Source organism: Heliangelus exortis, chromosome 3 (genome assembly GCF_036169615.1).
Source record: "Heliangelus exortis chromosome 3, bHelExo1.hap1, whole genome shotgun sequence".
NCBI lineage: Eukaryota > Metazoa > Chordata > Aves > Apodiformes > Trochilidae > Heliangelus > Heliangelus exortis.
Window position 1 is genome coordinate 96,038,306 of NC_092424.1, and position 24,575 is coordinate 96,062,880.

The 24,575-nt window shown below is 36.1% G+C and overlaps 1 protein-coding gene across 9 annotated transcripts in view; it reads right to left on the bottom strand.

Moving 5' to 3' along the window:
• The window catches only part of PXDN (peroxidasin), a 104,050-nt gene that overhangs the window by 45,814 nt on the left and 33,661 nt on the right, over positions 1 to 24,575 (bottom strand). For 8 of the 9 annotated variants that reach the window (XR_011725404.1, XR_011725403.1, XR_011725402.1 and 5 more), the window contains 12 exons: positions 20,410 to 20,481; positions 19,831 to 19,902; positions 17,714 to 17,883; positions 15,031 to 15,148; positions 12,823 to 12,992; positions 11,634 to 11,906; positions 10,193 to 10,309; positions 8,920 to 9,078; positions 6,559 to 6,671; positions 4,882 to 5,038; positions 1,233 to 1,341; positions 677 to 834 (listed from right to left, as the gene is read on the bottom strand). Coding sequence is in view for 4 of the 9 variants with exons in the window: in XM_071741825.1 (XP_071597926.1) it covers positions 677 to 834; positions 1,233 to 1,341; positions 4,882 to 5,038; positions 6,559 to 6,671; positions 8,920 to 9,078; positions 10,193 to 10,309; positions 11,634 to 11,906; positions 12,823 to 12,992; positions 15,031 to 15,148; positions 17,714 to 17,883; positions 19,831 to 19,902; positions 20,410 to 20,481 (1,688 nt within the window). In the remaining 5 variants the exon portion in view is untranslated. The remainder of the gene's footprint in view (positions 1 to 676; positions 835 to 1,232; positions 1,342 to 4,881; positions 5,039 to 6,558; positions 6,672 to 8,919; positions 9,079 to 10,192; positions 10,310 to 11,633; positions 11,907 to 12,822; positions 12,993 to 15,030; positions 15,149 to 17,713; positions 17,884 to 19,830; positions 19,903 to 20,409; positions 20,482 to 24,575) is intronic. The other variant, XM_071741827.1, reaches the window with a different exon arrangement.

Consider the following 24,575-nt stretch of genomic DNA (forward strand, 5'->3'; position numbering starts at 1 on the left):
ATTGCACTTCAATTTTTTTCTGCTATTTATAAAAAGTAGCAAAAATGAAATTTCTCATTATATATGATCAGTGTTAAAGGAAACAATTAGCTTAGATTGACATGCATTAAAAGAATAAGTGGCAAATAATTATTTGAATACTCTTGTAGGAACCTTGGTTTGTAAAATATATAAGTCCTTGTTGTTATATCACCTTTTTTCCTTGCCAAGGCATGCCAACACTAAATGGTTTTATCTAAAGAAACATGAACAAAATACTGATTTTTTTTTAATACACATCAGAGACAGCTGCTCTGCTATGAAACAATCGTCCTAATGAATTAACACACAGGAAGTTAACAAAATGAACACCTTATGAACTTCCATTAGACCAAATTTGACCAGTAGAAGAACCTGATCATTATCTTTTTCTCTAATAAGTCAACGTAAGGAAAAACATAAATACTTCACCAAATATATCTGTTCACTCAATTCAGTCATTGGTTTCCACATTGCTACATTATTGTGTGAGTTTCAGCTTTCCAGGTAAAGTTTTGCAAAGTAAAAAACTTCACTGATTTCAACGTAATGGTTCTGCAGGTAGAACCCAGACTTAGAAAATAAATGTCTCCTGAAGTACAATCACTTAAGAAGGCAAATAACTTTAATACAGAAAAAATAAGGAAAGAATACTGACTTGTTCCATTCAGGTCAACCATTAAACCGTCTTGTACATGATCTTGGATAAGCTGTAATGTCCTTTCAAATATTTCCCCAGCTCTTGCTTGCTCAACTGTGTATGGATCCCTTGGATATCGAAATAAGGCTAGCAAATCATTTGGAGAACGAGGACGACTGATAGATAATTTGAAAAAAAAAAGTCAGTGTACATAGGAGTTACAAAATAACAACACTACATAAATCGTGTAGGTGTTCAGCAACATGATTAGTGCATACCTTGGTTACTCATCTCAAAATGGAAGGCAAGAAAAAATCATAAAATAATAACATTAAACATTTAATAGCCATTTAATGCACATTATCACAGCAGAAAAACTGCTGAAGCAAATAGAGATTTAAACATTAGGAATCCTTACATTCCAAACTGCTAGTATTCCCAAAACTAACTAGATGTTAACAATGCCACTTAGCTAATATAATGGATTATTTCTAAATAAATCTTACACTATTCCTAGTACATGCAAAATTAATTTTGACTTCTCAATATATAAAAAAGAAAAAGAGGGGGATACCTGTCAAATAGATGTGTACGTGTTGAATTTATTGCTCTGTCAACAGTTGCAATGGCTTCCACAATTGATGTTTGAACAAAAGGATCTCCATTTCGGCTGACATTAGGGACTGCAGAAATAGGAGTTCACATGTTATTGCAAAAAATGGTCACACATAAAAAGATACTTCTATAAAAGAGAGTCTAGACACGACATCATTTCAGTTGTACAGAGTAAACCCCTGTTATTAAAACACTATTTTTTTCTGAATGAAAAATTCTTAGCCATTTTGAAATCCTATCAATGCATATTACAGTGGAGCAAAATTCATTTAAAACAGAATATAAGTGTAAAAATCAGGTTTCTTATAATTCTGAAGCAAATAAAGTTAGTTAATAGTCCTATAATTTCAAGTAGAAATTACCAAAGAAAAAATGAATTATTTCTCAAGTTTGGATTATTTTTGTGGTGAATTATCAGTTTTCAGGAGTTGATAACAAGTGCCTGACCAATAGCCATTAAAATCAATGCAGGTAAGTATTCCCTATTATTTCAATCAGTACTAAGAACTGAACCAGTACTGAATTCAATGTAAGAATTTAGTGTTTACAGGAATGTGTTAAAACAAGTGGAAAATAATGACAGACTTAGTTGGTCTTTTATGCATGCATTACATAAATTTAAACAGATTTCACACACACAAAAAAAATTACTAAAAAAAAGTGCAGAAAATTTTATATTTTCCAAAAAAACTACAGTAAAGTAGCAATGCTCCTCTCCTGAGATTATAGCAGTAAACAACACACATGTTTTAACAGGCTATAAATACTTAGTTTACTTTGATCGCTGCTTTGTTTTTTATTTTAAGATTTTATTTAGCTCTTTAATACTGTGTTTAAAATTACACACTTAAAAGCTATCTAACAACTCTACACAACACTGGAAACTCACTAATGCTTATGTCCACTAATCCGCCTTTTAATACATTTCTCAGTTGCAACTGGATGTTTGTACCATGTACCTAGGGCTAATAACCTTCCTTTCAGTCTAAACCAAGAAATACCAGATCCAGAGGCAACAGCTAATGATTTCCAGAGTGTGTTTAGATTGGAGAAGTCACACAGGAAGAAGGGTAAAGAGGGAAGAAGTCCAAAGCAAATACACTGGAATAAAATCAGCAGATCTACAAAACCAGCTGACATAAAAAATGTTGTATGCAACATTTTCCTGATTTTTTCCCTTCTTTTTTTGGTTTTTGTTTTTTTTTTTTTTCTAGGCAATATTTCATTATTCCTTCATAACTGGCAACTTAGGCTGTGTCTAGATGAGTTTGAGTCTACACCTGGGTAATCAAACTTAACGATCTATAGGGGCAAATAAATCTGTCCCTGGCATGCCCTGAGGCCAGATATCCCAATGAGCTGACCCTTACTACAGTGTCTAAATGCCATAGTCCCTGTTGTATCCTAAACACCATCCATCCTTCTTGCTTGACAGCTTCATTTTCATAGCAACCATAAAGAAATAATATCCAATAAGCTACTTATTTTAAGGAGAAATTGGAACCCTCATTTTAGTTGTTTCAGAGGGTGCTTGTCTGCCATGAACCAATCACCCTAACACCCACCCCACTTCCCTGGTGCTGCCCTACAACAAACATAATCTCAATGTTCACTTAAGATACGTGTTTTGCAGAGCTTTCTTTGTGTTTAATGGCACATGTAGGCTGAAAGATAAACCTTGGTCAGATGTTAACTATACTGGAGTTTATTTTTGTTTAGGCTATTTTCTGCCAGTCTTTTTTTAGGCAGATGATTATTTTAAGTTGAAGCTCCCTGCAAGACTTTCCCAATGCTTTTGGGGGTGATGTGCAGAAAAATAAAATAACAAAAACTTAATCCACTATGCTTAATTCAGAGATTCATATAAAAAAAAGGACAGAAGAAAATGGCAAAGGAAAAGCAACTTAAAAACATTACCAAACATGGCCAGCAAAACCTGTCCCCCAGATTCTATTCACTTGCCTTTATTCTGTCTCAATGCTAAGAAAATGTTTTATGCATTAGGAACATTATTATAACATTAATTTTGTTTAAAAGAAATATTGAAATGCAAGTTTCTTGTCAGTTCTACTATTAATAAAATCCAGATAGCAAATATACAGTATTTATAATCTGTCCTTGTTCTATGACAACTTAATTTTTTTAGCAATCATAGAGAAACAGTATCTGATATTCCAGTAGCTATAAGGAGAATCATTACAATTTCAGACTGAATGCAAATTAGTCAAGGGTAGTTTCACTAATTTTAGATTTATTGATGATACAGTTTGCAAGAAAAGCAAACAAATGAAAATCAAATGTTACAGTAGCACAAAGTTTTGTAACTTGCTGCTTTCAGCTGATGGAAATGAGCAGTTGACACCTGCACTAAGTGAATGATTCTGGTTTTCATTCAGATTATGATTCAAGTCATGGTTTTATTAAAGATTGTACTGATTTGAGATCTGGCTAATCTCTTTCTTTTTAAAAATAAAACAACAACAAAACAAAAACCAAACATTTGTTTTGTTTTGGTTTTATATTGATCCCAGAGTAACTAAGATCAATTGATTTTTATGGACTTTCATTGTTTTCAGACTTCATATACATAAATGAAAAGTTATGATTGAATAATTCCCAGTTCTACAGTTTTTCTCTCAGAAATAATCTTTACAGATTGAAGAAATATTATTTTTGATAGAGAAAGGGACAGACTGATAGCTCACTTAAAGCAATTTAAGCTAGGGAATATCTTAGTTTTATTGATACCATGTAACTGATAATTACCATAACCAATACATTAGAAAAATCACTGATACATATTTATGAATTTTGTCAAAAAAATACAGACCATCAGAACAGTGGGAAACAATAACTAAAATGTTAGAGAAATCACTGATCAACATTCATTTTTCAGTTGTACAAAAATTTTGTGTCTTATTTTCTATGACACAATGGTTCTATTTCTAGATTTTAAAAAAATCACTTTTTTCTTAATATTTTCCATCAAAATAAGAATGTCTGGAAAAAAAATTAAAAATAAAAAATAAATTAAAAAAAATCTGAAGAATCAACCTTTTTACCTAAGTCAGAAAGACATTAGAATCATCCTGTTTAATAAAGCTGTTTCACTAGTCTCTTTGGCTGCTTTATGCTATATTACCAATTATTACAGAATAACCATTATTTGCCACTATTCCTACCAAATATTCTCATCTTCTTTCTGTTTTCTCCTCATTATGACTTTCCTGAATTGTTTTACCTATCTTCAACCAAGTGCCCTTCAAAGTTGCCACAGGACTTTTTTTGTCATGTTATCCCTAAAGACCAGACTGTGTGTTCAACTAGCAAATACCAGTAGGTACAAATAATATCTCAAGAGGAAAGTAGTATGACTAAGTGGAGCCCAAAGCATCGTTTGTTTTTAAGCTTAACTCCTAGTGATATTTTGGCTGACATGTTCCCACCTTACTCCTATCTGTACAGTTGCCTGAAATAATTGGAAAAAAAAAAAAAAAAAAAAAAAAAGATTATGGGAAGAAATTTAAATAACTTTTTTGCATCCTACAAATTAAGCAGTTTGTATAAAACTAATAATGTAACTCATACCTCTGATTCATACACCTTACCGTTTACACTAAGTACCATACTAACAGAGGAATATCCTATGGTATTCCGGGCAACACATTCATATCGACCTTCATCAGCTGTTCCAACATCACGAATGGTAAGAAATCCCTCTGGACTAACATGAAATTTTCCACTCTCAGTTACCTGTACTCCATCCTGCAGTAAAGTACAATGTTTGAGAAAACACTCTGCTTTTAAACCTGAATTTTTGCCTGTTTTTTTCTATTTTATTTTCACATTTTAATACATTTTATTTAAAGTAAACAAGATTTAGATACCCTTATATGAAAAAAAAAGACTCGCACACTGTGATGTTGACAGCAGGATTGACAGGAATAGTGTGGTCAGCAGGACTAGGGGTGTAATTCTCCCCTTGTACTCAGCACTGGTGAGGCCTCACCTTGAGTACTGTGTACAGTTCTGTGTCCCTCACTTCAAGAAGGAGATTGAGGTGCTGAAATGGGTCCAGAGGGGAGCAGTAAGGATGGTGAAGGGACCAGAGAGAAAAGTCTTATAAGGAGAGGATGAGGGAGCTGTTGGAGATGAGGAGTTGTTTAGCATGGAGGGTCTTAAAACTCCCTACAACTGCCTGAAGGGAGGTTGTATTCAGGGGGAGTTGGGCTCTTCGAGTCACAGGACAAGAAGGCATGGCCTGAAGCTGCACCAGGGGAGGTTTAGGCTGGATATCAGAAAGCACTTCCTCATGGAGACAGTGATCAGGCACTGGAATGGACTGTCCAGGGAAGTGGTGGAATCACCATCCCTGGAGATGTTTAAGGAAAGGCTGGATATGGCCCTTAGTGTTAGGTCATAGACCGGACTTGATGATCTCAGAGGTCTTTTCCAACCTCAGTAATTCTGTGATTCTGTGTTTTGAGTGTCATTCTAAATTGTACAGTGTATTTACTTTTAAAAGTACACATAATTGAAAATCAATAGTTACCACATAGTCCTCACCACATAGTTTAAGACTCAAAAATAAGACAGTACCTCTTAAGAACATATATACTTGATTTTACTCAAAATTAAACAAATAAAAAAATCTCAAGAGCTTTATAAGTATCAATTTTTCATGTGCTATGAATTTAGAAGCTCTTTAAAGTACATTAGAGTACATTTTCTAATGCTCCCTAATCGGAGAGAAGAAGATAGAAAAACTGAAGACCAGTATTAGAAACCCATTAATTTACCAGTAACTCTGCTAATAAATCTAATAGCTTGATACAACAATTATTGCCCCAATGGTAATCAAGGATATGGACAGATTACTAAAGAGTTACCAAAATATTTCCTGGTTGAAATGTCAAAAGGATCAGCAATTCAGTTTTTTTATTCCTTTGTATCTCTAAGAGTGAATATTTAAAGGACATTTGCATTGAATTGTCACTAAAATACACAGGCCTTTTACAGTCTACATTACATATTTTATTTAGTCTTTATAATGATTTGCATAGCCATATGTATATATGTTTTATACATATAAAAAATTATAATCAGGTTTAGTATCTATATACTTGCCCTGTATTAAAGGTCTGAGTAATATTTTACTGACTGAGATTCAAGTAATATTTTCAGATACCACAGCAAGCAATAATTTGACAATCTGCACTTTAAATAGCTACTTATGAAGAGATGGAAAGGCCACTGCCTTTCTCCAGCAACCAGATATTTAGTACCTTATTCCATGTAATTACTGGCTCTGGCTCTCCCTGAGCGCTGCATGGGATCTGCACGTTTGTGCCAACCTCTACTGTCATGTCACTGGGAACACTGGCAAATACTGGAGTCACTAGAAAAACAAATGATACATTGACAAGGTGTGAAATACAAGTAGTGGAAAAGATGATCTAAAAAGGAGTCAACAAGGTTTATTTTTTTCAGTTTCCCAATATTTCTTAATATAGAACTCTGTTTTGTCTGCAAGTTTTTAGATTCTCATAATTTTTTCTTAAAGATACAATTGATTATTCTTGATGTCTTCTTCAGGCTTATTTAAGTATTTTTAACTTCTAATAAAACAAGCTAGTAGTTGCCAAAACCACTCAAATTAAAAGCTCTGGGGAAAAAAAAGAATTAAAAATAGCTAAATCTGTACAAAGTCCCCAGACAGAATAGCCTTTCAAATTCTGTCTGTTTGCTTTTATTATTTTTTTAAAATAACAACAGAGAATTCTTAGGCAGTAAAAGCAAAACTTTCCACAACTCATTCAACTGTAAATCTCCCAGGCTGATGTGCTAAGCCTTCAAAGATCTCTTACACCTTCCCCAGTGAGCTTTAAGCCTTAAAACATTTAAAAATCACCTTCAATTTTAATGACAGGGTGTACACGTTATCTAAATACAGTGTGGAAAAAAAAGAATTAATTTTAAAATCCTAACTTCCTTCAAATCTAGCACTCAGGCACCATCATCAGAAGTACATACAAGATTATGAGTTCTTCTGTAACTAATCAGTATTTTGAGGAAGTAAGAGGAGGCTGTGTTTTTACAGGGAAATATTTGGCCACACAACATATATTTATACTACCAATCAAAACTGTCCCCGTGTTTAATTGTTTGTATGCAAATAGCTACCAGGGATCAGACAGTTTCAAATAAGGCATCCATCCAGCACTGGGTGGTAGGAGAAGCTGTCTGTTGATGTGAGCCATGACATGCCAGCAAACAGACCTGGACCATTACTCATTAGTACAGATTTAGCCACAGTGACCAATAACTAGATGTTCCTCAGATGAACAGTCCTTTTGTTAGGAGTCCAGAAGAAAAAGTTTTCTTGAATACTAGAAAATGTCACTGCTACAAATGCATGGACAGCTTCAATTTCAAGCTTTGTATGAAAACTTCAGTCTTGTATTTACTATCTTTTGGTGACTGGATTTTGCAATCTGAGTTACACTAAAATTGTATTACTAGGTTTGAGTAAAGTTCAGTAAAATTTAACACAGCTGAAGACTATAAAACTTACTAAAATTTGGTTTTGTTTCATGGAATTTTAGTCAACAGTTCTATGTAGGTGAAAGAAATTTTGATTTTGACTAATCAATCTCCCAGTACTACTCTTAACTAAGAGAAAGAAATGGAAGTTTTTTCTAACAAATACCTGAGGTCAGGAAGACCTTTGAGCCCCTCTCACTAAAATATTGCTTAAAATCAGGACATTATCAAGAAATCCTTTGAATGAAATGCTGAATCTCCTTGAATTTAATTAAACAGCAAAGTACTTAACTTAATTATAAATATTAATCTGAATCTAATTAATTGTAAAAATACCTTACTTAGAATTTACTTGAAGAAAAGCACTGGAAAAATTTAGTAGTTTTGTGGGTTTTTTTCTGGGTTGGCTTATTGTAAATATAAAGAATAACTTCTCACTTTGAAGGTCATTCTGCTGTTGTAAGAAAAGTGTTCTGTTTCTGGAAACCAAAAACATTATTTCACTAACAGTCTTTCTTATAAGAAAGTAGCCTTTCCACAAAACATTTTCCCAAGCACAGGGAAAATCCTCAAAGCAAACCTCCTGTTTTCACAAAAACTGTATAAAACAAATAAACCTCTTTCACAGAAAAGAAGACGGTTCTAAAGAAATTATACTCTGTGCAAATACAGATAAGAATCAATAAATGTTATTTCATATATATATACACTCAGAAACAATGATCAGAAATTTGAAATGTGAGCAAAACCCTGAACAGCAAGTTTTTTAAACAACAAAAGATATAGCCTCATTCTAACAGGGTTTTATCAAACAAGGCCATGTTTAGCTGCAAGCTTATGTAGTCTCCAAGTGCCTTTGAACAAAGTGTATCAGGACACACTGTCCCACATGCTCATTTTATAAAAACTAATGAAACACCTTATAATTCAAATCCAACACCTTAGAAACATTGTAAAATGCAGCCAAAGTCCTGAAGAAAAAACCAAGCACTATTCATGCTCTATTTCAAAACCTTTTATTAGTTTCAAACAAAGATAACCGTATACTAACATTTTGTGTCACCAAAAATATTTTTTTCAGCAGTTGTACATGGAGCACATACCTCTAGGCTGTATGGTCAGGTATACAACAATTCGTTGAGATCCAATAATGTTGACAGCTTGACATTCATACTGTCCCTGGTCATGCAGAGCAACCCTGGAAATCCTTAGGGTTCCAGAGGATAGAACTAAGTGTCTTCTGTCAACAGACAATTGGCCTCCTGAAACACATTGCATTGGCTATTTATAGCACTGCAGAACAAAGTCTCTTTATGTCAGAAAAAGGGAAATTGAAAAGATTTTAAATTTGATTAAAAAATGGAAATAAATGAAGCCTCTTAAAAATAAAAGTTTGAAATACTTACTTTTTAGGAGATAAACACACAAAGAAAACAAAACAAACATATGCACACAATCATAATTATAATCTTCATATCTGCTCTACTTGTGGTAGAAATAAATATAATTTAAGGAGTATGATAAAGTATCCAAATGAGAATGCAAGAATGCATCATAAGAAGATCAAAAGCAGTTATTACTGTACATTTCATATTACTGTCATGTGTGTAAGACAATCTCATCTCCCTAGGCCATCTAGAGAACCCACAGAAAAATAAATACACATCAGTGTTTGTACTCTATTCTACTTTCTGGACATTTCTTTTGGTTGGAGAAATATTGGTAGAGGAAGAAACACGATTAGCATCAAAATGATCAAGATTTTACTAAAAGTCTGCTTCACCTACTATAGTTTAGAATTTCCTAAGTATTGTTTTGCTTGCTAGAGATACTTCATTTGACTGAACTGGAGTATTTACTTACTGATTAAACACTAGAGTGTTTCTTCCCGCTGAATTTGTAATAATACCTTTACAGTCACAACCTGATAAAACAGTCAGCAGAGTGCACCCCAGTGTTCCTGTCAATGTGCATTAAGTGACAGAAATCCAGTTAGACATACAGTTAGGTTTCTGAAGAGAACATATCCCACCAAGTTTCAGATCTCCAGTTAATGACAGTCATCTCCATTTTTTCTGCAGCAAACTGGAAGTTTTAGGAATTGCCACAAGTGCCTCATATTTCTTAAACATTTATTATTAGGAGTCTGTTATGAAGCCATATATTCTTTTTTACTGAATAATGAAAAAAATGCTTGGGCAGCTACCTTCTGTGGGACATTTGCCTTTTCTACCTAAAGCAGAAAGAGTTAAGCTCTGTTCCTGCAGAAACTAAAGCACCTGACAAATACATGCAATTAATTTCAGTGTATGAATGACTCCAAAATGGCAGCTAAACTACCCTAGTAGTTTAAAAATAAAAATGGAACACATTTACCTCCTTTAGTCCAGGCAATAACAGGTTGGGGATAGCCTTGTGCTTCACAAGGGAAGTCAACGGTTTGTCCCTCAATCACTGTTTTGTCTTGAGGGGTGACAGTAAACTGAGGTAGAGCTACAGAATTAAAAACAAACCAGTTAAAAAAAAAAGCAACTGAAAAATGCATGACATTTTGTACAGTTTCCTGTGTGACTTGGATAGCTCATACTGGTGGGATAAGAGGTGCTAATGGGACTCTCTTAGGTTGTGATCACCTTAGGGCAGAGAGTTAGGGCAGCACTTGTGCAGCAGGAACATCTCTCTCACAACCTGTTCCTGCCTCAGGAGAGGCCTCTGAGATCTACTGACATCCATCCAAAATAAGAAGCATGGTAAGACTTGTAGAATCAAACACAGTCTTCCCTTGATTAAAAATACCACCTTCTCTTTTTCGCACAAAAACCTCAGCTAAGTTGTGCAGAAAATGCAGTGTAGTCAATCCTGAGCTGTTTGTCTTCTTTATACAAAAGGAAAGCAGTGAGTGGAGCATGGGCCAGTAACATCATGGCACTACCAGTGTGAAAAGGAATTTGTTTTGCCTTCAATACACAATCATCCCTTGGCAAATGATAAATGAAGAAAACAACATGGTCAAAGTTGCATATAGATTTAAAAATTGAACTCACTAATGAAGCATTTGCAACCTAAACTGTTTGCCAACTAGAGAACTAAATTTGAGGACAGAAAAATCTTTTAAATTTAGAAGTTATTCAAAATGTTTAGCAAATAAAAGCTGCAGTATTAAAACATTTGCAAAAAAATAGTTTCCCTTTCTATAGTAAGTTTTTGATATATTGTTCTCAAAATAATTTATATTCATACTATTGACATGTAATTCCGAAATTATTGTGATCACAGCAAATTACAGTACATTTATTTTTGTTTTGCAGAAAAGCTGTGCTAACAGCCCAGGTGGCAGAGTGAGAATTTCCATTAAACTTAGGAGAAAATGTAACCACATTCACAGAAGAATTTACAAAGGAAAGGAAGCACAGATCTGTACTTGAAGATCCATTTCTTGTGCTTCAGACGTAGATCATAATTTCTAGAATTGTTACCTGTTACAGAAAATAATCCCCCACAAACTGGACACTTTATGCTTATTCCTATATACTGAGAAAATAAGAAATATACATTTCAAAACACCAATGATTAACTTCTGACAATAATCATTTAAAACTAACTTTGAGACAATTATATAACAAGTATATAACACACACTCCAGGTGACATTTATAGCATATTTCCTATGGACTACACTAGACTTGTATAATTAATAGAAAAAAAAAATTGGTTCAGTTCTGACAATTCAGAAAACAATTCATAACCAAACAATTTGAAGCAATATACTCCTCCTAATATGTTTTCCAGCACTTCACTCCTAGTTTAACCTTACCCACCTTGGACTATGATGTATGCAGTTGCATGGATATTATCTATGCTGTTTGTTGCAAAACAAGTATACTCTCCACTGTCCTCCTGCTTCACATTTTGTATGTAAAGTCCTCCTGATGGAGTTATAGTGATCCGAGGGTCGCTTGGCAGAGGAGTTCTATCACCTTTGGTCCAGGTAATTCGTGGCTGCGGGTGCCCTGCTGCGCTGCACTCCAAGGTAACGCTCTCTCCAACGAGTACTTCAGTATTTTGTGGGTGAATCACAAAACTAGGCCGGGCTGTGAGGAAAGAGTGATGTCTAAATATGACTTTTGGCTCACATAGCAATAATTTAACAGAATATTGCAATAGTTCGGTAAATCTTGAGGGGTTTAATAGCTCTGCTCCAGCATACTTCTAATCTTGGTGCAAACTCTTGCTTAACTGAAGCTTAATCTACTGCAGACCTTTATAAATACAAATAGATAAAACATAACATCTCATATAATTTCACTGTCATTTTTTCTTAACTCCCATTACAGTGATTTTGAAATACTCTGTCCTAATTTTCTCATCTTCATAAAGGTCTCTCCAGGGGCATAGAAACTGAGACCCAGAAAGAAACTGGCTAAAAATTGAGGTAAGTTCACAAAAAGACAACACTGATTAAGCTACATTTAAGCAGCTTTTCCAACTACATGTGTGCATTGCATCATTATTTTAAATCTACCTGATACTGAGTGTCAGGACAAAGTCAGTTTGGAATTTAAAAACTTTACAGACCTGGGCAGAAGTTAGTGCTTGCAAACACTAAGCACTGGTTAGTCACTGATTCAGGCTAAAAAGCTCCTGAGTCAGGATGGCTGCATAACCTGTGCCAAAGGTTCCATAAATGATCTGTTCAGGATCTTATGGTTTTTAGGTAGCCAGAGAGAACTTCTTTACACTGAACAGCATCCCAATGCACCAACCCCTTTTCCTAACACTTTTACATGACTATCATCAGAATTTCATATGACAATAAAAATATTCATTAATTGGGTGGTTTTTGTTTTAGTGGCAGGGATATTATAACTTTGTGATCTAGTTCTTAAGACACCCAAGCACAAGAAATCTCCATGTCAAGAACATGCAAGACCCAAAATATCTTATTTTGAGCAATCTTAATTTCAAAACAATTCTCTGCATGCAAAATTCAGACTTTGTGTTCTTTACCTGGTGACTCAAAGTATCTAAGAGTAACTTCCTGAGTTTTCACTTCTCCAGCCACATTTTTTGCCATGCACTGGTAAATGCCTTGGTCTGTTTCTTGAGTATTCTGAATCATTAATGTGCCATCATCTAGCAAGTTGAGACGAGAATCTTCTTTCATACTGAGCTCATTACTGTGAAGAAAAGAATCTGCTAGAGTTAAACCTTTATAACACAAGCACAGAAAACTATCAAATAACAAAAACCAAAATACATTGCCCAAAATAATGAGGAAGAGAGGAAGTTTTACTCTGTTGGGTAATATTAGAGAACTTTTAGTTTTCCCCTAAAGAGAAGAGGAAAAACAAACAAACAAACAAACAAATAAATTAATTTTGCCTATGCAATAGTGCATCCTCAAGATAAAAAGCAAAAATACTTTACAAGTGAATGCTTACAGGGAAAAAATAGATAAAATATATATATATATATGTATCTGGTTTAATTTCTTATAATGCTGTTCTAAAAAATCAATTAAAAATGTTTCTGCTGGACGCGTATCATGTAAATTCAACACTCTATTCTAGTAGGAGAGGGCTTAGTTGTTATAGACCTATCTTTGTGTCAAGCTCTGTCTGGATTGCTTGAGAATCACCATTCATGACCGCTAAGATCAAGTCCAGGCTACGTCATGGATATATTTCTGTAATATTAACTAAGAACAGCTAAGGCTTTTATTAAAAGAGCTGTTTCTAACTCCATCCCCCCCATGGCACAGAAAGCACAGAGGAGGGATGAGATCTCACCTCCTGTGTTCAAAACCCAGCCTGACTGCTGATCTATTCAACATACCACTCAACAGGTCAATGGCTTTTGACTGAAATCTTGCCATGTTCAACTACCTCACAAAGAGCTTTGCTCTCATTCATGCATCCAGGAAATAAGCCAAAGTCAATAATCCCACACCCCAAGCTCAGATTTCTTCTGAAAACTCTTTCATATGTGTATTCTGAATACATGTTTTCTTTGTTTATTATAAAAATTACATGAGCCAAAGAAAATTTTAATGAAATAATTATACCATCCAAGTTCAAGGCTCTGTTCTTAATATACTCAATAAATGTTGTAAACTTGCTGCATGTGGGGTTCTTACTGACAAAGATGCAGAACCTAGACTCAATGTTGTTCTACTTTATCAGCAATTAACAAACAAAAATGGTTTACTTCCTGATATAAAACATGAGAGAATTTATTTTCCAGATCAGGTTTTCCATTTGTGTAAGACAGTTATTGAGCTGAAGTCTGACAAACTAGAGGTAAACTCACAATTCATATATACATTGTAAATTAACATCAGCTTAAGGGGGTCAATGTGGTGCCACAAGGCTGGGTCAGTTGTGTTGTGGCCAGTGATGCTGGAGTGAACAAGGCTTTGGAAGAGCTTGAGTAGCCACTCTACAGCAGGCTGGCTTTTGGACTGTTGAAAAATGCACATGCTTTAGAGGCCCTTCCTTCCATCACCTAAGCAGTGAGGGGAAACAAGAGATCTTAGATGCCTCTGTCTCTGGAAGCTCTTAAGATATAACTTGATAGAGCAAGCTGGTAAGATCCTGCTTTGAGTCAGAGGGTGCACTGAAGACCTCCTGAGATGCCCTCCAATCTGACTTATCCAGTAATCCTTGTCAGACCTTCAAGGTACTGGTCAGGGAAGCCTGGAAATTGATACAGCTCTCTTCTTCTGGGATGAAGCTTTACTCTGAAGGAAAGTTGCCTCTGAGGAGGTGGGGCTCAAGGAACATCTCTGAAACCTAAATCCTATAAAACTTTGCTCAGTCTCAAAATGTAAAGCAAACAGACTTGCACAGAGTATGCAAACACTATCTAAGCCCATAATCTGCACGTGCAACATGTCCATATTGGATTGCCTGGTAATACATACAAACGATTTACAGTTTAAAAGATGCAAATAACTTTGCAGGTAACTACAGTTGAAAAATCTTACCAATAGTATTGGAGTAATAAATTAATGTTTTCTAAAATTATCAGCTTTCCAGTGTTTAGAATTATTAATAAAATAGATCTCAGCCACTGTCACTTTTTAATTATAATATGTTTCTGCTGTAATCATACCATGTACTAGCAAGTAAGGCACGCAAGCATGCACCCAGAAATGTACACAAACAGAGACAAAGACACTTACATCAAGTTTCTCTCTTCCTCTTTTAAACTTACTTGTTTCGCAGCCAGATAATTTCTGGTTTAGGATTGCCTTCAGCTCTGCAAGTGAAGTACACTGTATTCCCTGAGGTAACGTCCACATCCTGAGGCTCTGATGTAATTCTTGGCCTCTCTGTATCAACAATAAAACATATAAGGAACTCTTACTTGTTTTAAAACTACAAAAGAATAGTAAATAAAAAAATTTCCATACACCTTGCAGAGAAAGATTTTTCACATATATTTCAACTTTATGTGCATATACTTAATGAGGATTAAATGCACTTTTTCCCATGCAAAAGTGACTGTGAGTTTCTGGCCTCCTTCATTGTTCCTTAGGACGTTTTAGCAGACTGGAAATGGATTGTACAAATTTGTATCAGGTTCTAAAGTAGCTGGTTTATTTATTTGAACAGAGGCTCAATTTGCTTATAAATGAAAAACTTGAAAGCAAAAAGCACAAGCGCCATTGAAAATAACTTCCTCTAGATAAGTATCAGTGCCTAACCTGCATCCTACAGAATACTTTGTCCAGCTTGCTTCCTTTAATTTCCATATTCAGGCTCCTTAGATATGCAGAGAGCTGGTAGGATGCCATGTGAATTACTCTTGTATCAAATCCCCTTTTTGCTCTCCTTTTCCAGAACCTTCTAAATGCTTACAGTATTAGTTCTCATGCTCAGAATTATACCTGACACGTAACCAAAATGAATATTTACTTATTTTATATCTTCACTTCATGACATGGCTGGGCAGGTAAATGCCCATTGCACAATGAGAAATCTGCATTTTGGGTTTGGAACAGGAGAGGTGTCAGGGCTGAGCCCCAGAATGCCCACAGGGGAGTCTGTGCACTCCTAGGCTGGAAAAATAAAGTTAAACAAAAAGATTATTATAAAAGAGGTTAGTTGTTAAGCTTTTAGTGACAGGATTTCAGTGCCTGTACAGGTCACTCCTTGCAAATATAGCTGAGCAAAACATATATCTAGTGGCCCAACCTCAGTTCAGATAATATCAACAAGAGTTTTAACGATGAGGACTATGAAGTCAGGAGCAATTCTGTATGGTTTCTTTCTTGTTTCACAGAATCAGCCAAGTTGGAAAGGACCTCTGAGACCATCAAGTCCAACCCTTAATCCACTACCACTGTGGTTACCAGACCATGGCACTGAGTGCCACATCAGTCTCTTCTTAAAAACCTACAGGGATGGAGAATCCACCACCTCCCTGGGCAGCCCATTCCAATGCCTGATAATCCCCTCTATAAAGAATTTCTTCCTAATATCCAGCCTAAACCTCCCCTGGCAGAGATTAAGTCCCTGCCCTCTTGTCTTACTGGTAGCTGCCTGGGAGAAGAAACCAACCCTCCCCTGGCTACCCCTCCTCTCAGGAATTTGTAGAGAGTGATGAGGTCTCCCCTGAGCCTCCTCTTCTCAGCTGAACACCCCCAGCTCCGTCAGCCCTTCCTCCCAGGACTTGTGCTGGATCCCTTCACAGCCTCCTTGTTCTTCTCTGGACCTGCTCAAGCACCTCAATCTCCTTCCTGAACTGAGGGGCCCAGAACTGGACACAGTACTCGAGGTGTGGCCTCACCAGGGCTGAGTACAGGGGCAGAATCACTTCCTTGGATCTGCTGGTGACGCTGTTCCTGATACAGCCCAGGATGCCATTGGCCTTCTTGGCTACCTGGGCACACTGCTGTTTCATGTTCAGCTTCCTGTCAATCCAGACTCCCAGGTCCCTCTCAGTCTGGCTCTCAGCCACTCTGTCCCCAGCCTGGAGTTTCCCATGGGGTTCTTGTGGCGAAAGTGCAGGACCCGGCACTTGGCCGTGTTGACCCTCATCCCATTGGAATCAGCCCAACTCTCCAGTCTGTCCAGGTCCCTCTGCAGAGCCCTCCTGCCTTCCAGCTGATCCACACTCTCCCCCAACTTAGAGTCATCCACGAATTTGCTAATGAGGGGACTCCATCCCCTTATCTAAGTCATCAATGAAGATATTAAACAGAACTGGGCCCAACACTGATCCCTGTGGTCACCACTGGTGAGTGGCCGCCAATTGGATCAGCACCATTTAGCACCACTCTCTGGTGGCCTCCAGCAGTTCCTAACCCAGAGTGCTCCTGTCTGAGCCCTTGGCTAACTGCTTTTCCAGCCTTCCCCTCATCCACCAGGTGGGTCACCTGAACATAAAAGGAGATCAGGTTGGTCAGACAGGACCTGCCCTTCCTAACCCTGTGCTGGCTGATTCTGATCCCCTGTCCATCCTGTAGGTGCTGTGTGATTGTTTCCCTCACACAAAAGGAAACAAAGAACATGAAACAATATTAACATTACACCAAAGACCCTAATTGACAAACTTTTCATGCTCAAAAATGGCATATGAAGAGGAAAATTAAACTCTGAATAACTGCTTTTAGTTGCTCAATGAGACATTTCAAACACTGTTTGTTTGACTATAGGCAGGCTGAGAGGTAAAAGCAATCAGTTTTGGCAGAAGCAGACAAAACCTAAGAACACAGGGAGATTTCATAGGGAAATAATCAATATCGACCAGAAGTGATCAGTGTTATTGAAGAGAACAGATGAACAAATTACAAGAACAACAACAACAAAAACAAACAAACAACACAAAAGTCCTAACCAGCCTGGGTATATTTAACATGATAAGGAAGCCAGCAGGGAAGTGTCAAACCCACCACAGTTAAGTTCTTCTGGTGTTATCGTGGCCACAGATCTTCCCTGGATCCTTCGTGGATACTCACAGGTAGCTGCTGCTTGAGCATTACCCGACTCTGCATACGTTTTCAACAGCTCTGCCAGCCACAGGATTTCACAGTCACAGTGAAGAGCATTTGAATCCAAACGCCTGTAACAAAAAGAGAAGCAGTCACAACACATTAGCAAACTGACTATTTTTCTCGGGTCAAACTGTTTCGGCAGCATCCTTCTCTGTGAATAGAGACAAGGGACAATTGGGAATACAGGTGACAGTCACTTGCTTATATGCATTCTGGTAACCTTTATTACAAAAATGCATGTTATTTTTACTTCATGGTTTCTACTGTGCTCAATATAGCAAGCATCTCAACAAAGTTTCTTTTTAACCCAGGCATTCAGTGAATAAATCAGGCTTTATTTAGATGCTATAGGAGTTTTGCTTAAACAAGAAACTTACACCATTTTCCCTACATTTTTTTCCTGTTTAATACTTATTACTGTAGTGCTTTTTATAGCTACCTTGACATTTATACAGCTTCCCAGTTTGCTTATTAGGTGACTAAGGCAAAGACCCACACGATTTTATTAAACTTTAAGCTCTTGTTGAGTTTAGTGGGCCAGTAACTTGGTGAAACACCTGCCTATTACAGATAACAAGAATGCATAAATTCTGTTGATTTTCTTTCCAGTAATGGAAGACCCTCTTGCCCTGTTACTATGTGGAGAATGCACTTCCTGATGGAGGGCCCTGTAGAAAAAGAAATATTGAATGCAGAAAATTGTACTATTAAATGTATCTCTATTTAAATTGAAAATAAAGATACATGGCAAAGCAATCTCAGTTTGGTTTATCTTGGTGGGTAAAAAACTTCTTGATCATACTTTTATTATTGTTTTTAACCTCGTATACAAATGTCCAGATATTTTCTTATTCCTTCCTTTCCTGTGAAAAACAGGCAAGACCAAAGAAAATCATTTTACAAGCTACTCTGCAAATTTCTCCCAGTATATCAGATGCTGTTGGTAGAACTTACATGAAAGTCACAACATGACCTTTAGGTATAATCTGTGCCAGGTCAGAAGATACCAGGTCAGCCTAGTCCAGTGTCCTGTCCCAGTAACAGCCACTATTAAAACTCCCTTTACCTGAGCATTATTTGAAGAAGCATCTCCTGTTTGCCTGAAGTATGCAGGACGTTAACAGAGGAATGTGTGAAGCAGCTACTACTGGAAGGTGTGTTCACCATCCTAATTTACTTTATTCTGCCTTGCACCCCCAGTTGAAGGTATGGTCTCACAAGTCTTCTAAACCAGCAGGACCATCTTCCTGCTGTTTCCCTTGCAATCTCTCCTGGTAGATTTAGCACAGTGACTGACTGCACAACATACCCTCAGCAGGCCTACTGGAAAGGGGGGTGAAGGCATGACTGCCTTCCTCCAAAAGGCACTCTGATAATTTAAAGAATGTTTATCCTAGATCTGCAGAGGTCCAAAGTGAGGAATAGAAAATCCCCTGAAAGTTATCTTACTATAACAGTTACATCAAGATTCACTTTTTGAAAGCTACTTAGGGACTAAGAAAAGCCTGTAAATATCCCAGTGAGTAGCATTTCAAGAACTGGTTTCTGGAGTGAGAAGTAATTCTTATATTCTTACACTACAGAATACCTTTTTTATAACTATGTTTCTCATCAGATAAGAACAAGTAAAACAATGAAAAGAAAATACCAAAATAATCAGATATCAAAAGAGATCATAGAAGAATCACCCAGACATAGAGAGAAGGAGAAAAGTAAACATACACACAAACCAAAGAAAGACACGTACATATTGTTTGTTCTACAAAACATGACCATATTACTTTCCTTCCAAGACAGGAAACAAATAAAAGGACTTAGTCACTAAAGACAGTAAGATATGAAACAAAAGTCTCAAACTGTGTACAGAAATGGAGTACAACTCAGGAAAAAAGTATTCTATATTTAGAACAATTACACAATGATCAGCATTTTGAAGGAAGAGAAATATTGCAAGATGAGGAACAGTATAACTAAATAAAGCTTTCTTTAGTTCACCAATAATTCAATTTACTTACAGTCTCTTCATAGATTCTAAGTGACTAAATGTTCCAGGAGTCAAATGAGCTATTCTGTTGTTATGCAAAAATCTGTTAAAAAGCACAAAATATGTGTATAAAAATTCAGATTTTGACATCTACTCATTTAATTTATATTATTTTGAAAATTCTTTAAGAGGAAGTAATTTTACAAAAACAAAATAAATTGAACTTTTTTCAGCAATACATTCCCTGGTATTTTTTAAGTGACCTCCAAGGTGTATCTGATGTGTTCATATGGGAAAAATAAGTTATAAAAAGACAAAGTAACTAAAAAGAAGGGAGCCCATAGGCATATACCAATTACAGCTCTTTGGAAAATATTTTCTCAGCAGAAGAATATACCCCAGACAGTGGTCACTTCCTTGTGCCTATAATGTCAGTTGGACCAAGGTGTTCTTCCCAAAGACAATGTAGCAGTTACAATAAAAAATTTAGACAAAAAATAATCTATGGGAATGATTAAAATATTGTTTTCTAGCTTCAAACTTTTTATTCAATTTAAACAAAGAAGTGAGCTCACTCTTCTGAATCTTACCCCAAGAAAAACAAACTTACAGCCTTTCAAGTTTTGGAAGATGGGTAAAGGATTCAGGTTCCAACGTTTCTATTTGATTAAAGTGCAGATACCTGAAAATATGTTAAACAAAAAGAAAAATACTGAAACAGTTTTCTTAATGATGGCAAAATATTATAAAGCATTTCTTATTGTTTACACATCTAAATGTGGCTTATTTTTTCTTCTGTTCTCATCTGAATCTTCTACTTGAATCTTAGAAATACAAGACATGACAAATAAGAAAGGTTTACAGATCACTATATAGAGAGAAAATATGTGTGTGTGTTTGTACACATACGTGCAACAAAACCCATTACTTTAGAGATTTTGGAGATACCACTTTGAACCCTCTGTTCCCAAGTTCAGCTTCCATTACTGTGCATACTTGAATAAATATATATGGAAAAAAAGATTATTATTTTTTACAGGAAATATTTCAGGTTACTTAGAAAATATTTACAGTTTCCAGCAGAACAACATTTTTAGAATAACTGTTTTCATTGTTGTTACACTGAGTGAGAATTTCAAAAAGATGCTGAGAAGTAACCTGCTCTAGTCCACTAATCCTGGCTTGTAAAGCTGTGAATTATCTGAAAAGCCAAACAAATTTGTAACATAACAACATGCTTGATAGAATTGCTTTTATACAACAGGCTTCCCAGCAATTGATGCACAATTAACCATCACAGCTATGCTTTGTGGATGCTTATATTAGCTATTAACATTATGCAGCTACAAATATACACAGCCATTAATCCTGTAAAGAAGCAAAAGTCCAGCCTAACGTGGTAATTAACCAGTTTTTTAATCTGTAACAGCAGTGAAAATGGATTACAGAGGCAGGCTCATTCCAGTCTTCACTATGTTGTGGATGAAGGTACTCTATAAACTTGCAGATGAGAAAACAAGAAACAATTGATAAGACTTTCATGAGGAACTGTGAAAATAATTTATAGAATTTGGTTGATTATATACAACTGTACCCAATTCTCAAGTTTCCCATTTAACCTCTGACAGATTCAGGAACATTTGGAGAATGTGCGTATGTAGAAATCACTGTAGGCTGGAGCACAAAGAAGCTTGTGTCATTTAAAAACAAACAGAAAACCTCAGACCCCCAAATATCCTGAAGAATTCACTGCACAGGAAAGGACTCGGAAACTCTCTCACATGGAAATACCACACGTGCTCTCCTCCCTGACCTGACCCAAATGGCCACCACAGAGAGAGGGAACCCGGGGGCTGAGGCCGTGGTTCTGGTGGTGCGGCCACAGCCATCCCGGGCGCGGTTGCAGCGGGGGAGCCCGGCACGTGCCTGGCAGCCACCCAGATCCCTCACTGGCAGCAGCACGGCCTGAGTGCCAGCCAGCCCAACCATGCCAGGGAGAAATGAATGGGAACCACAGAGAAAAACAGTAAATCAGCATGGAAGTGATCCGGAACATCAGAGCGCCAGCTGTGCTTGCTGCCAGTGCAAAGTGTGCCCACAAACCGGGGCGAGCATAGAGTATGGTCCTGTTTGCATAAGGAAACAAGGTGTGCATAATCAGGCTGAGCCAGTATGATTATTCATCTTCACCTGCTTTCTGAAAATACAGGCTAGTTTTACCTAAATTAAAAAGATAGACATCTAAATGCAGATGCTTCCTGCATGGTTCATTTGAATTGCCATTGGAAAGAAGACAAGACCTCAGTCAGGTCTAGCCCCTAGGAAGGATGGGCAGGATGGGGCTGCTGTCTGCCCTATGGGCAGGGCCAGGCTGTGTGGTGGGAAGGCACAGCTCCCAAAGTGCCAATGCTCTGTTCACCCACCATCTAGCATCAAAAGCAGTGGGGAGAAGGCAAGGCAAGACAAGGAAGGGATCACTGTAGTGAAAGAAGACAAGGGAAAAACTAGACACAACTATAAAGTTGATGCTTATATTAGCTATTAACATTATGCAGCTACAAATACTAGACGGCCATTAATCCTGTAAAGCTGCTAAAGTCCAGCCTAATGTGGTAATTAACCAGATTTTTAATCTGTAACTGCAGTGAAAATGGATTACAGAGCAACTTCTGAGCAACTTTTACAAGTACCACTTCTTGCCAGAAGGGATGTTTTCCGTTTTAATTTTTAAACTCTTATTGCATGTTTATGATTTGTAAGTACCTTGCAAATATATCTCCTTCTCAATAGACTAATCTCTAGCACTTCTTTGGCATTGACAAGGTAAGAAAAATTTGTATGTAAGAGTAATACCTCCTACAGGAACAAAGTTGGGAAAAGCAGGCACACTGAGGTACACTATCACTTCTTCAGGCCCGTGAATCAGAGGTGAGATTAGCAAAGACAGAAGAAGAGAGGACACCTCTCTCAGATGCTTTACATGATGTACACAAATCACTAAACTCAAAGCAACAGTTAATATATACTGTTTAGTATTCAAGACTATTATAGGTACAGATGTAAATACTTGTTAATGTGCTAGAAATCTCATGTTATTTTCCGACCAAATTAACCTAATCAAAACAAAACTTCTGCTATAAACCTTGCCTTATTTACAACCTCAAATTATTGCAGATACAACTACAATAATTCAGGCACTGAAGCATACTATATCAGTTTACTTCACCTTTCTGGAAATCATGCTGCACAAACTAGCTCAAAAAGTCAAATCATAAAGTGAAGCTGGAAAACACTCTTAACTGCTTTATATGAACATCAATGATTTTTTTCAAGGATTTTTAGTATTTTAATTAATATGAGCATTTCTGGGGCTGGAAATACTCTTTAAAGGTAATCATGTTCAGGAAATAATCCCACACTGACATGTCTTCACAGATAACTTTTATGTCCAGAGTATAAAATGCTCTTAAAAATGGTTTGATGCAATTAACTTGATATCAAAAAGACTTTCATAATGGAAATTAAAAGAAAAGGTATGAAAGACTGATAAAGACTCCTGTGTGCTCCTTTTCTGATTCTGAATTTGTTATTGAGGATGAAACACAAGGAAAGGAAATACTTAAAGAAAAATAAGTCCAAACCAAATACACCTACTAGAAGATAAAGATTTGATCAAATAAGCATGGTACAGATTTTCTTTTTGTGATTATTCATATTGGAGGATAAGCACGTACAGTAACATTCAGTCCCAGTGGCATTTTTCAAAGCACTGAATTTAGGATTATCTTCTGTAGCATAACAATTTTTGCAGATTTTTTTACTTTTATTGTATATGCCGATTGTTAGTTTCTAATAATATTTCCATATATCTGGGGAAGTACTAAAAATCCATTAATAGACCAGACCCTATATTCTGAATATTTAAATAGCATGTGTGCCACTTTGATTATTTGAAGGAAATTAACAAATAGATTTTCTCCACATTTATTAAAGAACTTTCCCTATCCATGGGTATGAAAAGAAGTAAAGGGTTTAAACCCCAAGGAAAGATATTTAAATTTGATGTTACAGTATAAATATAAACACTGGAACAGGGTATGCAAGAAGATTATGGAATCCTCTCTTTAAAAATTTTTAAAGTAAGGCTAGATAAATATCTCTTTCCAGCTATCTAGGTTAGTTTTCCATAGCTGATCTGATTTTAGAATAATAAGGATGTACTTTTCAAGACTCTTTTTGGATTAGTTTCTTTTTTGTTTGTTTATTAATTAATTCTCCATCATTATTCCTTCATTCATTTTTAGCATCAATGAGGCTTTAATCAGGATAGAAAAGTTAAAAAAAATCATAGCAACATTTCAAAGCAACTGAAAATTGAACTAATGGAAATAAAATTAATATAGCAATATGCATCATTCTACATAAGATAAAATTTTTATCTATTAATTAGTTTTCCCCAAATGTGTACATAAGTACACAATCTACAGCATAACGCTAATACGAGCTCATACAGAGCAGAATTAATATGTTAATATGGGTAAAAGAAAATGCATAATTAGTGTTCCACTAAGAACAGGTAAACATAAAGAATTCCATTAATATTTGGGGACCCCACTAGTTAGAGGACTGCAGAGTACACTTTTTATCCCTGACACACACAACTCTTCAGCTGAGATATCAAAAAATAGTAAATATTTTGAAGAAAATAATTGTAAAAAACAAACACATCTGAAAATACACAGCATTTAGAGCTGAGTCTTGGGATGCAGATATAGA